Source organism: Gadus chalcogrammus, chromosome 7, assembly GCF_026213295.1.
Source record: "Gadus chalcogrammus isolate NIFS_2021 chromosome 7, NIFS_Gcha_1.0, whole genome shotgun sequence".
In the NCBI taxonomy this organism is placed as follows: Eukaryota; Metazoa; Chordata; class Actinopteri; order Gadiformes; family Gadidae; genus Gadus; species Gadus chalcogrammus.
The window spans coordinates 6,539,365-6,555,972 of NC_079418.1; the positions used below are offsets into that span (position 1 = coordinate 6,539,365).

Genomic DNA, 16,608 nt, shown 5'->3' on the forward strand with positions numbered 1-16,608 from the left:
ATACAACTCTCCCTACCTTAACGCGACCAGATTACCACACATGGCGAAACCTGCAATTTAAAGAGCAGAGCTCCTCTTCCTCTGAAAACAGTGATTACCCCGACGCCATAACAGTGATTTGGCTCTGCTCATCAGGAGACACACACTACCATACCAGCACACACACACACACACACACAAATACGTACACACACACATGTACATGGGCAGACACACATGTAGATGGACACACTCACACACGCGCACGCACGTACATCAACCCACGCACACACACACATGTACATGGACACACACATGTACATGGACACACACACATGCGCACAAGCACACACACACACGCAGACAACCACACACACACACACACACACACACACACACACACACACACACACACACACACACACAGTATCAGTGGGGAGGAGCTCGGTTTCAGCTCGCTGGGGGTTCTGTTTTGTTGTGTGTTGATGTTGTTGTCAACATTGCGGTTTTGTTTGGGTTCACAACAAGCTTCTCTGTGTGTGTGTGTGTGTGTGTGTGTGTGTGTGTGTGTGTGTGTGTGTGTGTGTGTGTGTGTGTGTGTGTGTGTGTGTGTGTGTGTGTGTGTGTGTGTGTGTGTGCTCATACAGTTGTGTGTGTGTAGGTGTGTGTGTCCAGAGCGATCAGCGACATCACCTGTACTACGTCCAAATCGCATGAAGCGGGTACGTTCACGTGAACGTGCTTCTATAAGGGGCAGCTGCGGTTACGCGCAACGAGTAAAAAAAGGGAAAATCATGCGATTTGGAACGCGGACACGGTGCATTTTTAAACTACCACACGGTCCGCGCGTGAATGGGGGGGTGGGGTAGCGTGTTCACGTGAGGCTCCCGGTATGAAGAGAGAGAGAGAGAGAGAGAGAGAGAGGAGAGAGAGAGAGAGAGAGAGAGAGAGACAGACAGACAGACAGACAGACAGACAGACAGACAGACAGACAGACAGACAGACAGACAGACAGACAGACAGACAGACAGATACAGACAGAGACGTCTCCACTCCAGTCGTTACGCACGGCTAGGGGAAAGGGGGCGTTGCCAAAGCGGCCAGTTGCCGTGACGCGTCGGCGCCCTGCTCTCTTCCTATTGGACGACGACTGTCCTCCCCCTCCCCCCCCCCCCCCCCCCCTTGTAGGTAACTTCTCGGGAGTTTCCGGGCGGAGTCGCGAGAGCAGAAGGGGATATATTGGCTCGCCCTCCCCTCAGCGCAGAGCCGCGTGCATCGACGTCGCGTTCGGACCGGTAACCAAGGAACAGGGCACCGTAGTAGAAGAAGAAGAAGAAGAGAGAATCCAACCGTCTAAATAAAAAGGAAGTAAAGCGAAAAAAAGGAAACATGCCGGCAAACAAGGATGACGGCGGCTGGAAGAGCTTCGTGTGGAACTCCGAGAAGGGGGAGCTTCTGGGACGCACTGGGTCGAGCTGGTGTGAGTATCTGTCCGAAGGCGTCGGGTGAGCGGGGAGGGGGACGCGGAGGAGGCTGTCCTCGGGGTCGGTGCTCCGGGCACCGCGCCGCTGCCGTGGACGGGTCCGGTCCGTCGCATTTCCACCTGTTGGATTCCGCCTCTGCAGCATTTCGTGCGCGGCGTCCTTGAGACGCCAGTGCGAGTTTGTCGCGTCGCTACCGCGTCGCCTTCGAACGCACCGACTGTCGTGGCGCTTTGCCGCGCGGTACTGCAGAACTGATCTTTTACTGGTTTAGTGTCATTGAACAGGTACTGGACGCGTGACTGCTTTGGTACTCCTTACTGGTTTTAGAAAAGTAGCGGACTGAAATCACCGCGTTGATGTGTTAACAGTGCAGGTGACGGACGGGATTCGTGCCCAGACCATAATAAGTCACGTTATGATGGATGATTTTGTTGAGACGTGCCGGTCGCTATCGGGACTGTCGCTATGGGGATGGCCTGGGGACGTAAAGGACTGAGTGTCTGTCTCCCCCCCCCCCGTCTATCATCCTGGAGGTGTTTGACTTTCGCGCGCGCTGCGTGCGCAGAACGCGCGCCATTTAACCATCGAGCTGTCGCGAGCCAAGGGTTAAAAATGCATCACCCGCCAAGGTGAGGGGAAGGAGACTCGGGCCTCCCTCCCTCCCTCCAGGGGGGGGGGGGGAGGGGAGGCAGGCAGAGTGATTGTGTTTCCATGATCAAATGTCAGCCCGGGTCCTGAGTTAACAAAGGAATCGATTGATTGACTGGTTTCTCCGGTTTCATCCGGTGTTGGATGTCCTTGGGTTCCCGATTCAATGTCAACTCGCTTTCTTCATCCTCTCGCGTGACTTCGCGCCGCACCGGGCAATCAAGCGTGACTTTACTGTCAAGGGCATTGATCGTGGTTATCGATAAGCGTATACGTCGCTCACCGTCATCTTCTCGCGTGACTTAGCGCGATCTCGGGCAATCAACCGAGACTTTACTGTCACTCACTTAATCCTCTCGCGTGACTTCGCGTGGCACCGAGCAATCAACCGAGACTTTACTGTTAAGGGTCTCATTAGTGATAATTGTAAGTATCACCATGGTGATTGAGGGGGGGGGGCTACGAGGTGAGCCCCTCCAGGTGGTCTGGGGGGGGGGGGGGGGGGGGGGTCCTTACTTGGTGTTACGTCATCAGGAGGGCACTTGGAGGACACTTTGAGAAAAGTGCTGATGCATTGGAACCGTGTCCCGCTACGCGCATGCGCGGGACGTCAGAGGTGATTCCGATCTCGGCTGCCCTCACAACATCAAACCTGGCGGGTTTATAATGGTTATCTCTCTTTTTTGATCGATTCCCATCTCTGATATGGTTATATAAACGGAGCCATTGCGGCGCCTAACATCAGCCAATATTACCTGCTGTCACTCACTCGCATGGCAATTAGGAGCTCCGCAATTTGGGAGATTCCCCTCCTCCGCGTTCTCCACAGCGAGGCTGCGCACCGAGCTCAGAGGCGCAAAAAGAACCGCGTCCGACGTGACCCCGTTGACATTGGCCTCTGCAGCAAAGAATGCTAGCTCACCTGCTTAGAGAGCGCGAGCGAGAGAGAGAGAGAGAGAGAGAGAGAGCGAGATCTCTAGATCTCTAGATCTAGTTTTTCCATTCACTGGAGTGGTTTGATGTCACCTAAAAGGGGCGGAGCCACGGTGTGCGCGCATTTGAATGTGAATGCGTGCCTCTGTAGTAGTGTTGCCCAGGGTGTGTGCGTGTGTGTGTGCTGGTTTAATCATTAAATGAGTGGTTCTTTAAATTGTCTTCACTCTCGGTGCCAGAAATTGTAGCAACACTCTCCTCAAACCAGTTTTGGATTAACCAGTGCGGCCATCACCATAGCTTTTTGTGTCAACACGATTCTGTCAATTTAGATAAAAAATGTTTGGATTAAATACAGTCTAGTTAATCCAATTTGAGTCACTACAGTTCACTAGAGTTTAGTTAATCCAAAACGTGTGTTTAAAATAAATTGACTGAATCAAAGTTGCACCAAAATTTCTACACTTTTAGTGTGACTTCGATTCTGTCAATTTAGGTTTTGGATTAACTCGCCTCTAATTAACTGTAGTGACTCTGGATTAATCAGCATTAGCATGATGTTAGCTTTTCACATGAATTTGATTCACTCAATCTAGCAAAAGAACCACAACCACGACTGGAACAGCAATACATCTTTCCTACTGCATGCCACTCTGCACGCTGCTGGTAGCCTAGCCTAGCGTAGCACCAGAGAGTAAACGGATTTGAACCCATGGGACATTCCTGGTGGGATTTGAGCCTGAAACGGCGTCCGGAACGGTGGCTTTAGAGCCGGTCAGGTGGCCGGCGTCTCGGTCTGATGACTGCAGCCGTAGCCAGTCCGTCATATTAACGCGTCTTTTTCTCTCTCTCCTTCTCATTCTCTTTCTCTTCCCCCCCCCCCCCCACCCCCCCACAGTTAAGATCCTGACATTCTACGTGATCTTCTACTCCTGTCTGGCGGGGGTCTTTGTGGGGACCATCCAGGCCATGCTGATGACTCTCAGCAACTACAAGCCCACCTGGCAGGACCGGGTCGCCCCCCCAGGTAAAAGATCCAGACCTCTCCGGGGTCAAGAGCTTATCGGTCAGACTTTGCCAAAAATATGTGTGCACTTTTGAGTGTGATTTAAAAAAAAAAAAGGAATTTGTGGAAGAAATTGGCAAAATTCGGTAAAAATTTAATTAACCAAATCGCTAAAGAAATTTGGTTAAATCGTACAATCCAATTTTGGTAGATATCTCGACACACTTGTGGTTGTTTTTTGTTAAATCACGCAAAAAACACGCAAACATTTTCCGAACGCACGTTTACCAAAGGCTGTTTTTGATTAAATCGCCCAAAAATGAGCACAAAATACCCGCAAAAAACAGGAAAGTAACGCTATCCGGTAGCTGTTTCATTTTTGACAGCTGCGCATCATTCCCCTCGCTCCTGTGGTAGTAATAATAATAATAATTATTATTATTATTATTAATAATACATAACATTTCTATAGCGCTTTCCTCTTATTAACAGTGCTTGAGAGTGTCATGTATGCTCTGATGTGTGTACTCCCGGCCCTGGTATTCTCCGGGGTCTGGTCATCGCGTCACTGGTTGCCTGGTTACCCTCCGGAGACAAGGCCGTCTGGGATTCCCTACTTCCTGACGATTATCTTCACGGGAGGCAACAGGACACAGCACAAGCCCCCACTGGTGGCGTGACCGCTGCCATGGCGACACGACAACATGACTGGTCGGGTTACGACGCTAGCCTTCTGCTGTGTTGTCTGAGACAGAAGGCCTGCATGGTCGCCTGCTGCTGCTCCATGGAGGGGGAGAGAGGGGGAGGGAGAGGAGTGTGGTGAGATAGGGCGGGAGGGTGAGGTAGAGAGATGGCGAGAGGGAAGGGGAGTGAACAGGAAGGGGGAGAGAGGAGGGGACGGGGAGCGAGGCGACAGCAGCAGAAGGCTGCTAAACGTAGCCGTATTGAATTTCACACATTCAGGCGCAGTTCAGCTGAGGTGGAATTCCGATGGGCCCAGACGGTCCGAGTCGCTCCTTCCCCGGCGGGCAGCCCTTAGGAAGAGTAGTACGTTTAAATGGTGACTTTTATTCCCATGGGAAGAGTTCAGCCAGACTTTTGAGCGATTGTTTGCTATCATGGCGGAAAAGTGAACATTTACCGAAGGTGGTTTTAAATCGTGCAAAAAAATGCACCCAATCATTTTTCTAACGTACACTTCACCAAAGGTTGGTGTTTACTAGCGTGGAGGATAAGTGACCGATGCGTCTGTCATTCGTCAACATAATTTCGTTAGCTTTAGCGTTAGCTTTAGCGTTGGCTTTAGCTTTATTTGAGTTTGATTTCTCGGCTGTACTCGCGATGGGGTCAACTTGAGCCTAATAAAACACTGCCCTTGTGTTAAGATAAAGGTTAAGATAAGGGTCGGTTCCAAAGGATGCCCTGGGTGTAAAACAATAAAGGTTTATGGGGGGCCAAGGGCAAGGTGTGAGCGATTTATGCAGGCGAACCCGAGTTAATATTTGAAGGGTTTGAATTTCATTACTTGGCTAGGCCAAGGGGACTTTTATTTTGACAGCACAGCAGCATTGATCATGGAGGTACTTCCTCTGCTCATTTGGAGTGTAACGTCCAAAATTGTTGGATCGCTTTCGTCCCACATTATTCCGATATTTAAAAAAAAAAGTGGAATTCTCAGTCAGTTTAATAAATGCACACACGCACGTGTACGTGCGACAGTGCACAAATGTGCGTTTACGGAATGACTGCACCCTGTCCTCACCCCTCACCTTAAACACCTCACTCCCTTTTGACTGTTGACCAATACTTCACATGCCTCACCCTCCCTCCCTCCCCCACTCTCCCACCAACTTCCTTCTTTGCATTTGAGGAACAATGGTTAAATCGGTAAGCAACAGCTCCCGGTCTCCTGGTAGAGCCTGGTTTATTGGTCTGTCTCCCTCTCCTGACCCTCCCATGGAGACGTGGCGTCATGCTTGGGGGAGAGAGGGGTTGTTTTTGGTTAAATTGTGCAAAAACACGGTTATTTTTTACGTACATTTACCAACGGTTGTTTTTGGTTTAATCGCACAAAAACGTAACGAAGTTCCCATGATGTTCTGACGGCGTTCTGACAATGTTCCCATGAAGCTCTGACGACGTTCCTCCCCTTGTGCCCCCTCCCCCCTCAGGCCTCTCCCACATGCCCCGCTCGGACAAGACAGAGGTGTCCTTCAACACGCGGGACCTCGATACCTACAATCAGTACACCAAGAGCCTCCGCGCCTTCATGGCCAAGTACGACGAAGAGAACCAGCGAGACCAGATGCAGTACGACGACTGCGGCGGTAAGGAGTTTGCACCTCCTCTGCCACTCTCTCCTCGCCTCCTCTCCTATCCTCGCCTCCTCTCCTCTCCTCGCCTTCTCTTCCTCCTCGCCTCGCCTCGCCTCCTCTCCTCCTCTCCTCTCCTCTGATCCTCCTCGCCTCCTTTCCTCTCCTCTCTCAGCACCAATCAGCTGGATCCATATTTGTACATTATATTCTATTCTATTTTTTATTTGAGCATTTTGTGTAATTTTTTAATGGGACATTTCAAAGTTCTAATTTACAAAGAGTATTTTTGCAGAGAAATGCTGAATAAATGTATCATGTTTTCAAAGTAAAAAATCATCGTTTGGAAAAACCGCGATTTCAATATTGACCAAAATTATCGTGACTGTTTTTTTTTCCCGTAATGTAGCAGCCCAGCTCCTTCTTTCGCTCCTTCCTTCCTTCGTCAATCCATCGGTTTTGCGTTCCTTACCTCCTTCCTTCCTTGGTCTGTCTGTTCGTTGTCTCACCGGTTCCTTGGCTCGTCCATTCCGTGGTTCCTCGGTTTGTCTGTTCATTGAGGAACGCAGAACCCCTCACCTCCTCCTCCTCCTCCTGTCTATTCCTTGAGGAATGCAGAACCCCTCCCCTCCTCCTCCTCCTCCTGTCTATTCCTTGAGGAACGCAGAACCCCCTCCCCTCCTCCTGTCTGTTCCTTGTCTCACCCGTTCCTTTTTCCCCCTCTCCCCTCCAGAGGAGCCGACGGAGTACCGTGAGCGCGGGGAGCTGGAGAGCGACGTTGGTGTCCGCAAGGCGTGCCGCTTCTCCCGCTCGCTGCTGGGCGACTGCTCCGGCCTGGAGGACCCCGACTTCGGCTTCAAGGAGGGCAAGCCCTGCATCATCGTCCAGCTGAACCGCATCGTCAACTTCAGGCCAAGGGTGAGTGTCCTCTGGGGGGAGGAGAGGGAGGGAGGGGTGAGTAGAGGGAGAGGAGGAGGGTCAGAAAGTGTGTGTGTGTGTGTGTGTGTGTGTGTGTGTGTGTGTGTGTGTGTGTGTGTGTGTGTGTGTGTGTGTGTGTGTGTGTGTGTGTGTGTGTGTGTGTGTGTGTGTGTGTGTGTGTGTGTGTGTGTGTGTGTGGCTTCGAACCCCCCCCCCCAGTGTCCCCTGGTGTTCTGTGACCCTGACCCCCCCCCCCCCCATGCTCTACCCTACCCTCGGTAGGGTATATATATATATAACTCTCGTAGGGAAAGAAAAGATGCTTCCATCAGGTACAAAAAATAAAGATAAAATAATGCAATAATGCAACAGTAGTCTGAACTGAAACCCTCACGAAGACCACTCCCCCCGACATTTTCTGGGGGAAACACTGAGGAGGGTACATGAGTGAGTTAGGCTGTTGGGGGAGGAAGATGCATTGTATAGTGTGGTAGGGCGGAGGCAGAAGAGGAGTGGGAGGCTACAGGAGTGAGGTATAGTGTGGGGAGGAGGAGGGGGGGGTAAAAGGGTGAGATAAGACACTGGCCACGTTGCCGTTAGTGGTTTGATAAAGGCTCCACAATGCCGTCTTACCCGTGACTCTGACCTTGTATTCTCCCCCCTTCCCTTCCCCGCCAGCCCCCCATGAACAACGAGAGCATCCCTGAGGAGGCCCACCACAAGGTTCAGCCCAACGTGATGCCCATCTACTGCACAAACAAGGTACGTCTGGGACCCCCTTCCTGGAGGGCAGAGTGGGGAGGACCCCTTGTGGCAGATTGTGGGTGAGGGTTAGTGGGGGACCCCCCCTGGGGTTCAGAGTCTGGGAGCCCTTACTGGGTGGACTGGGAGGAATCCAAATCAATGTGTTTTTTTTTTTAATTGGAGAATGAACTGTTATGTATGGATAGTATAGTGATTACGATGTCCATGGTGATCCACTCGTGGGTTGACCGGGTAGAGGCTGGAGTAGACACTTCATGTTCTGAATGTCCAGATTCGATTAAAAATAAAGTATCTAAAGTTATGAGTCCGATTCCCATGCTCATTCAAACAAATATTCAAAGTAAAGATTATTGTTGAAAGACGGGTCAAGACGTGCAGGACATGCAAGGCAAGAAAGGTCCAAAGACGATGTGCTTTTCCAGACAGCGCTCCCCCAAGGCCTCGGTTCGCTTTCTTTTCAGGACAACTTGCCCTGTAGAAAGAAAACGGCATTCAATTAATCATACATGCATACATGCACGCAAACATACATGCAGTACTGAAAATGACAATAGTATGCATAAGGGGTGTAACGTTACACTGAAGTCACGTTCACTTCAGACATCATGGTTCGGTACGAGTTCGGTACAATGAAGGGAAAAAACAAAAATGCAGAAGGGAATTCTTTTTTATTGTGCATCACTCAGGTTGTACCACTTAGTGTTATACAGTCTCTCCCCTGAGCTAGCTGCAACAGCCTGAAGTGTGTAATCTAAGATGTAAACAAGTACCCCGCATAATCTCCAGACAAAATAAGACAATCAGTTATAAAACTGAAAATGCAGCATGTCTTATTTATGAAAGTGCAAAGTACGCAGCATCAGCGCATTTCCACCGGAGGGTGCGGGTTGGTTCGTTGCGGCTATTGTCTCGTAGCCCGGAGTAGTGAGGGTGCGGTACGGCACAGCTCAGTTACAGCTCGCGTTTCCAAGGCCGACAGTACCCTTATGGTAGGAGGGGGGGGGGGTTTAAACCGGATGGCGATAGCCGTGGCAGCTACGTTAGCATTGTGACCTCATAGCAGCCCGACACTAGCTTGGCTCCGCCCGCCCGCCTAAGTACTTCAGCTCAATTTGAATTTCACTTCTTTACTAGGTGTGGGGTATGTTTTCTGCGTCCAATCAGCAAACGAGGGAGTGGCTGAGAACAATGACGTTAAATTCAGCTCTCGTTGACGGACATCTTCACGCATGTGTGTGGTTTGCTTACAGCCTGTGCACAATGTGATTCCTGGCCAAACGTTAGCGATTGGTTATGGCAGATCCAGAGTGTCACTGGGCAGACCCAATAGTTTTAAACTTCAACAGACACCCGTGAGAGTAAGTACGAGAGTCTGGTAGGACCAGGCTAGCCCGACAGTGTAGAGTGTTAATAAATCCAAGGAAAAATATGAACGCGCAAAATGAACAAAGATCAACAATGTAGGACGTCCAAGAAGGACGGTAAACTTTTGTGCGACATTTTCTTCAATAAACTAAGCTTTCGCCGTTGTCCAGAAATGCCTCACGGATAATGTATTTGTTTTGTTATTCTCCCCCTTTCTCACGGAAGTGCGATTCTGTCGACCAATCAACGGACGCCGTGTGTAGCTCGAACTTGCCGGCACCCTTTCAGGCGTCTCAGTACCCCTACGGCTCAATAAGGCTCGGTCCGGGTCATGTCCATTTTTGGCGGTGGAAACGCGATCCGTGCTGCACCTTAGCGAACTGAACCAACCCGCACCCTCCAGTGGAAACGTGCCATTAGTTGTCCCTGAAGAACTTGCGTATCAAACATTAGTTCCGCATTAAATGAATTAATTTGCACGCCAGTTTTATATAATTTTGTACTTCGTATTCTCTGTGTAAATCCATGCACTGAACCGTGATGTCCGTACCGATTCGGTTCAATACAAATACATGTTACACCCCTAGTATGTATTGTTACTCCCATGCCTTAGGGGGCTCTCTAACATTGTTCTGGTCTGTTCTGTCATTCCGCGACTAACAAGTTACCATTGTGTTGTATAACGAAGATAATATTAACGGTTAATTGTTTGAGACACTTTGACGTTTTTTGTCGAAATTTGGCTGTGGTTTTGCCTGTGTTTTGTGTTACTAATTATATTGCGGATGTTTTGCATGTTTTGTTTTCACTCGTTAGATAGCTAAGGATATGGTAAGTGTTGGATTGTCATGGTTTGCTGTGTGCCGTGCTCTGTGTGGATTCATCTTTCCTCGACGATGGTGCTAAAGTGTGTTAATGATGCTAAAGCTAGCGCTGGTGTTTAGATGGACGTAGGAAAACATCAGAGGAGGAACACTAGTTCCTAGTGTTGTGCATCGGCTGTAGGCCACAGCGTTTATGATTAAAAATGCACTGTTCAGAATATGGTAGAACTTCACTTGGTAAAACATTTGAGAGGCCTACAATGTTGTTTTTGTGTTGGGTGTGTTTTGTGTGGTTTGATTATTTTAATGATACCGCTTCTGAAAAAAAAAAAATGTAAAAAGTTACATTTACTGCTTTTAAAGCTTTTATCCGAAAACGACTTAGAACAAGTCAATTTGTCTGAAGAAAGAAACAATCTTTCGCTGTCGGTACAGTAAGAATGTTCTTAGAACCAATTGCCAAGCACTTATAATCACTAGGTTAGTAAGGATTCTCATAATAGACGAGCACTTGCAGTGACACAAAAGTAACGTATAAAACGTGACTTCAAACACGTAGAAATATCATACGGTGAACAGGGTTGTGCAACCAACGAGAATGCAGACAATCAGTTTTCTTGACTTCTTATCAACTGGTATCAAAACCGGTCTAAACCAGTCCCCGCTAACTAGCGCGCACAGATACAACACCCACCATTTTACAATGAACTTCCCACCTAGCCCCACCGCACGCCGCGACCGCTAACCATCCCGCCCTTTTCCCTCTTCCCCCTCACATCCGCAGAGAGTGGATGTCCCTAGTCCCACCACACGCTACCGCCAAGGGCTAACGTTCCTGCCATTTTCAAACGCCATTTTGCAGTAAACTCCATAACTAGCCCCACCACACGCCGTGAGCGCTAACCATCCCGGCTTTCCCCCCCCCCCCCCCCCCCCGCAGAGAGAGGAGGATGCCGGCAAGGTGGGCGAGGTGAAGTACTACGGCATCGGTGGCGGTTTCCCGCTGCAGTACTACCCGTACTACGGCAAGCTGCTGCATCCCCACTACCTCCAGCCCCTGGTGGCCCTGCAGTTCGTCAACCTCACCATGAACGCCGACATCCGCATCGAGTGCAAGGTGTACGGTGACAACATCGCCTACAGCGACAAGGACCGCTTCCAGGGACGATTCGACATCAAGTTCAACATCAAAAGTTGATGAGGGTCTCCTTGACCGCCTGGGGGGGAGGGGGTGACACCCTGTGACACCCACACCCCAACAACCCGACACCCAACCCCTGTCCTGTCCTTAGGACCCTTCCCTGACCCTCCTCGTCCAGTATCGTCATCCCCTTCCTCCTTTTCCTCCTCCCCACACTATACCTCAACCCTTCCCTCCTCCTTCTCCCCCTCACATTATACCTCACCCCTCGCCGCCTCCTCCTCCTCCTCCTACTATACCTCACTCCTTCCTGACTCTCCTCCTCCTCATCCAGCATCATACCCTCCCACTCCTCCCCCTCTTCCTCCTCCTCCCCCTCCACACTATACCTCACCCTCCCCTGACCCCCTTCTACACATTGGAGCTTAACTCATTTCAGGAAGTGAAGGAGAGGGAGGGGGAGGGAGAAGAGGGAAAAGAACATAACATAATTTAGTAGATGTGTAAAACAAAAACAGGGGTATGAGTAATATCGGTTAGGTTAAAAAAAAATAAACACTTATGACAACAACGAATAAAAACAAAAAAATGAAAACTTAACCGCCCCAAAAAATAAAATGGTCGCCCCGAAGACTCATCCACACCCCTGGGAACGGTGATTTAAAATGGCAGCCGTCAACACTAGCTTTCTCCGCTTTCTGCTTCGCTTTAGAGTTTGTCATTTACAGGATGAGTAGCATAGAGTAACCCACGAAAAAATATATTTATTCTACTGTAAATGGAGGTCTTCCACAGGGGCTACGAGACACCGTTCATTTCTAACTGTAAATCAATATTTCACCACTGTGTAGAGAGCCGTCTTTATAACGATATATATATAAATATATATATCTTTTTATTTTTGGGAGTGTAAAAATGCAGTAGTTGCAGACTTTTTGGGTCTTTTCCAAACCATGTTGTAACCGGTTTTCTTATGTACGCAAGCTTTAGCAGTCTGAGACGTGTATATACGTGTATATATATCTAATATATATATAGATGTATACTCTGTGATTTGAAGATGGGGGGGAAAAACACAATATTTTGGCGGTACGCTGGGATCGAATGAGGAAATGGCTTCACTCCAGGGAACTTTTTAACTTAATTTAAATTTTTCCATCTTTTTTTTGTGTCTTTTATGTCTTGATCGAGGGAAGAATCGAGGTTGGGGGAGGGACGGGAAATCTTTATAGTATGCTTTTTTTTTTCTTTTTTTTTCTTTTCTTTTTCTCTTTTAATGATTTTAAATGTGGTATCAGGGGCTTTAAAAAAAAAAAAGACGGTTGATTCGTGTTTTTTCTTCTTTAAAACGGATGTTCTTTGTCGGTTGGTCTTTATCCGTTTCACCTTGAATGTAGACACGTGCGATCGGCACATCGGGAAATCGGACGATCTTTGACCCGCGGAAACGAATACCTTAAAACTAAAATCCGATATGTTGGTCCGACGAGGGGCACGTCCGACGTGGTGGGGGGGAGGGGTCACCTTTCTGATAAACTCGGTTTTTTTGTTATTGTCTGCCATTTCAATGTGGCTGGGTTATAAATTTTATATTTATGCAGTTGTACATTTTGTTTATCCAGAACAGTTTAACATATAAGTACAATACCAAAGTCGCTGGGGGGAATAGCGTTGAGGGTGGAGTTTTTTGTCAGAAGCAAACGCAGTACTCGGTGTTATTTTGATCTCGATGTTTAAGTGCTAAAAAGTCAATGTCTGACATCCTTCATGGTTCAGGAGCTCATCCCCTCTTGTCATTTATTTAATCAGAGTAAGAAACAAAAGTGAAATAAAATAAAAAGACAAAACTAACTGTCTCGTCTGCACGTTTCGTTATTCACATTTAGTTTCACCACCATAGCGTCATTGTAATCGTTAGCCTCATAGCATACTCAATATAGTTAGCCTCATCCTTATAGTTGGCCTCACATCATCATTTATATCGTTGGCCTCATAGCATAATCTATTTTGTTAGCCTCGTAGCATAATCCATTTCGTTCACCTCGTAGCATAATTTATATCGTTAGCATAATTTATATCGTTGGCCGCAGAGCATCATTGATATCGTTAGCCTCATAGCATCATCGATATCATTGGCCTCATAGCATCATTGGTATTGTTAGCCTCATAGCAATTGCCTTAGTCATATTTTTGCCAAATTGTTATATTTAACCTAACTACTCTCCTAGCTACGCTGATTCACTATCTCATTGGCTATATCCGAAGCCAATCAGTTATTTTTGCATTCCATAATCACTGCCTAGGGCATTTATTTGACTTAAGATTAACCCTTAAAATATGACTGTCAATTTTGATTTACAGTTACATTGAGGGCTATTTAGCAGATGCTTTTATCCATAGTGACTTACAATAAATCCATTTGTCAGAAGAAAGAGAAAAAATATATATCTGTGGGTACAGTAAGGATGATCATAGAAACAAGTGCCAAGCACTAACTATCACTAGGTTAACCCATTCCCCGTATACAACAAAGATACTTAGGATAAGATTAAGTTATATTTTTAAGGGCTTTTTTTATTCTTATATTATATTTAAAATTTGTTCTTAAGTCTTTTCATTCATATATTCACAGGTGGCCGTTTTTTTGAAGAGGGTAAAGTTATAGATACTGCGACAAATCATGTTCTCTAGATAATTGAGGCGATAACATACATCTCAGTGGACACGGCCACTTGTGATGTCACTAAGATACAGGAAAAGGGCGGAGTTTCAAATGGCTAATCACACTCACACCTGGTGACGTAATATAATTACATTCAGGGGATTTTGCTGATGCTTTTATCCAAAGCGACTTACAATCATTTCATACACACATTCACAAACCGACGGCGGAGTAGACCCCTCAGGGCGATGCTCAGCTGGTCAGGAGCAGTCAGGGTGAGGCGTCTTGCTCAGGGACACCTCGACACTCAGCTAGGGGGAGCCGGGATCCAATCAGCAAGCTTACAGTCACAACTCGCCCACCTCCTGAGCTACTGTAGCCACAGCACCCCTTTAAGTGCTGTCCTCATGTCATAAACGTTGTGGCTCGTTTTCTGTTGTTCTGACCGGTAGCAGTTCTAAGCTGGGACTGACCCAGGGGAACGCAGAAGCAAGCGTTTCTCCTTTTCTCTGACCTTTGTCCTTCGATCTTTCTCCACATGGTGAGAGAGGTAAGCTTCCTCTCTGGAGTGAAGGAGAAGTTCGATGACGAGATGTTTTTCAGTTGCCAGGCGATTCAGGTTCCTGTTTGAGGGAGGGAGAGAGGGAGGGAGAGAAAGGAAGGGGTGGGGAGAGAGAGGGGAAGGGGAGAGACTGAAAGAGTTGATTGATTTTATTTGCAGCACTCTGTCATACATTAAAATACATAAATAGTAAGGGATGACATGATAAAGCCTGAATGCTTATTTCCATTGTGGTCCATAGGGAGAGAGAGAAGGGGGGGGGGCAGTGAGAGGGGGAGAGAGAACAAGAGAGAGGGAGAGAGAGAGAGTGTCTCGATGACAGATTGGCTACAGGTGTGTGCGTGTGTGTTGCCCTTCCTACAAAGGACTCTATATTGCCAGACATGACAGACTGGTGGACCTCATCGCTGCCCAGATCCCCTGTGCTCCTCAGGAACAACTATACAAACATACCTCTGTCAAGTCCCACTGGTTTAACACATCCACAAACTGCTTTTCAGGAATTCCCAACACACCAGACATCATTTGCATATCACAAGAGGAAAAAATAGTCAGACTCTTTGAAGTAGCCTGTGCCTTTGACCTGTTCATGGAGGAATCCTATTGTACAAAAAAACTGAAATACCATCCTCTAACATCTGCCATTGAAAGCTGTGGCTATAAATGTGTCCTCATTGTTCTTGTCTTTGGCAGTCTAGGCCATGTGCATAGGCTGGTGGTCAGTGGACTTAACATCAGTGGACTAAGTAAAAGAAGGGCCAGACAGCTAGCTAAGTACTGCTCAATATCAGCTGTTATAGGGAGCATGTTCATCTGGAAAAGGAGATGTTTCCTGTACCCTTAATGTTCCCATAACAAGATGTTTGTTGGTCAAATAGTTGTTGGATAATTCATCACATTTGGTTCCTAAAATGATATTAACTTGTAATGTGGAATCAAATAAAGTACATAAAATGTGTGTTCACACTGTTTGTCTGTGTGACTGTGTGTTCACACTTGCCTCCCCCATCATCACCTCCATCACCACCACCTCAGAACCACCTCCAGCACCACCACCACCAACTCACCACCACCGTCACCTCAACCTCCGTCATTATCAACCCCCACCATCACCTCCCCACCACCATCACCTCCACCTCCATCACCACACCTAACCACCACCATCACCTCCACTTCCATCTTCATCAACCACCACCACCTCCACTTCCATCACCACCACCTAACCACCACCATCACCTCCACTTCCATCTTCATCAACCACCACCACCCCCACCGCCATCACCTCCACCTCCGTTATCATCAACCACCACCACCACCATCACCTCCACCTCCATCATCATCAACCACCACTACCACTACCACAAAAATGTAAGAGGTAACACTATAGTTTTTTATTGGTTCGATGACTTCACAAGGGCATGAAAAAAAACAAAAGGGGTAACACTGTCGTTCCTTTTCATCGTTATTAGAAAAAACATAAGGGGTAACACTGTTGTTTTTTAATGGTCATCGTTTAAAAAGAGATAGGGGGTAACACTGTCGTTGTTTAAGATAAGATAAGATATAACTTTATTAATCCCCCGTAGGAGAAATTTGTTTGTTGCAGCAGCAGTGGAAGGACACAGGACAAAATAACAATGTAATAAATACAATAAATAAATACAAAGTGCTAATGCATAAGTAGACGCTTATAGTGACAAAACAAGACAAACAGAACCAACATCAAGATGGGTGATGCATATACACATATATACGCATACCTAAACACACACACATGCATATGCAAACACATAGACATACACAAACACAATCATCATCAGGCACTGTTGAACAGCCTAATGGCTGCCGGCACAAAGGAGCACCTGAAGTTGGTCATTATTAAAAAAAGAAAGGGTCAACAGTGTAAAAAACGTACACTTTTTATTATTGGTCATTAAGAAAAACATAAGGGGTCACACTGTCGTTTTTTATCAGTTTTCATGAATGAAAACAAAACCTAAAGGGTGACA

The 16,608-nt window shown here is 47.4% G+C and overlaps 1 protein-coding gene across 1 annotated transcript; it reads left to right on the forward strand.

The window, feature by feature from the left end:
- Window positions 1-1,208: 1,208 nt before the first annotated feature.
- Window positions 1,209-13,226, forward strand: atp1b1b (ATPase Na+/K+ transporting subunit beta 1b). Its single transcript, XM_056595544.1, has 6 exons — window positions 1,209-1,459; window positions 3,943-4,071; window positions 6,222-6,377; window positions 7,096-7,280; window positions 7,959-8,042; window positions 11,175-13,226. Exons 1-6 carry the CDS (start codon window positions 1,369-1,371, stop codon window positions 11,430-11,432), a joined length of 903 nt encoding a protein of 300 aa, XP_056451519.1. The 5' UTR covers window positions 1,209-1,368; the 3' UTR covers window positions 11,433-13,226.
- Window positions 13,227-16,608: the final 3,382 nt, after the last annotated feature.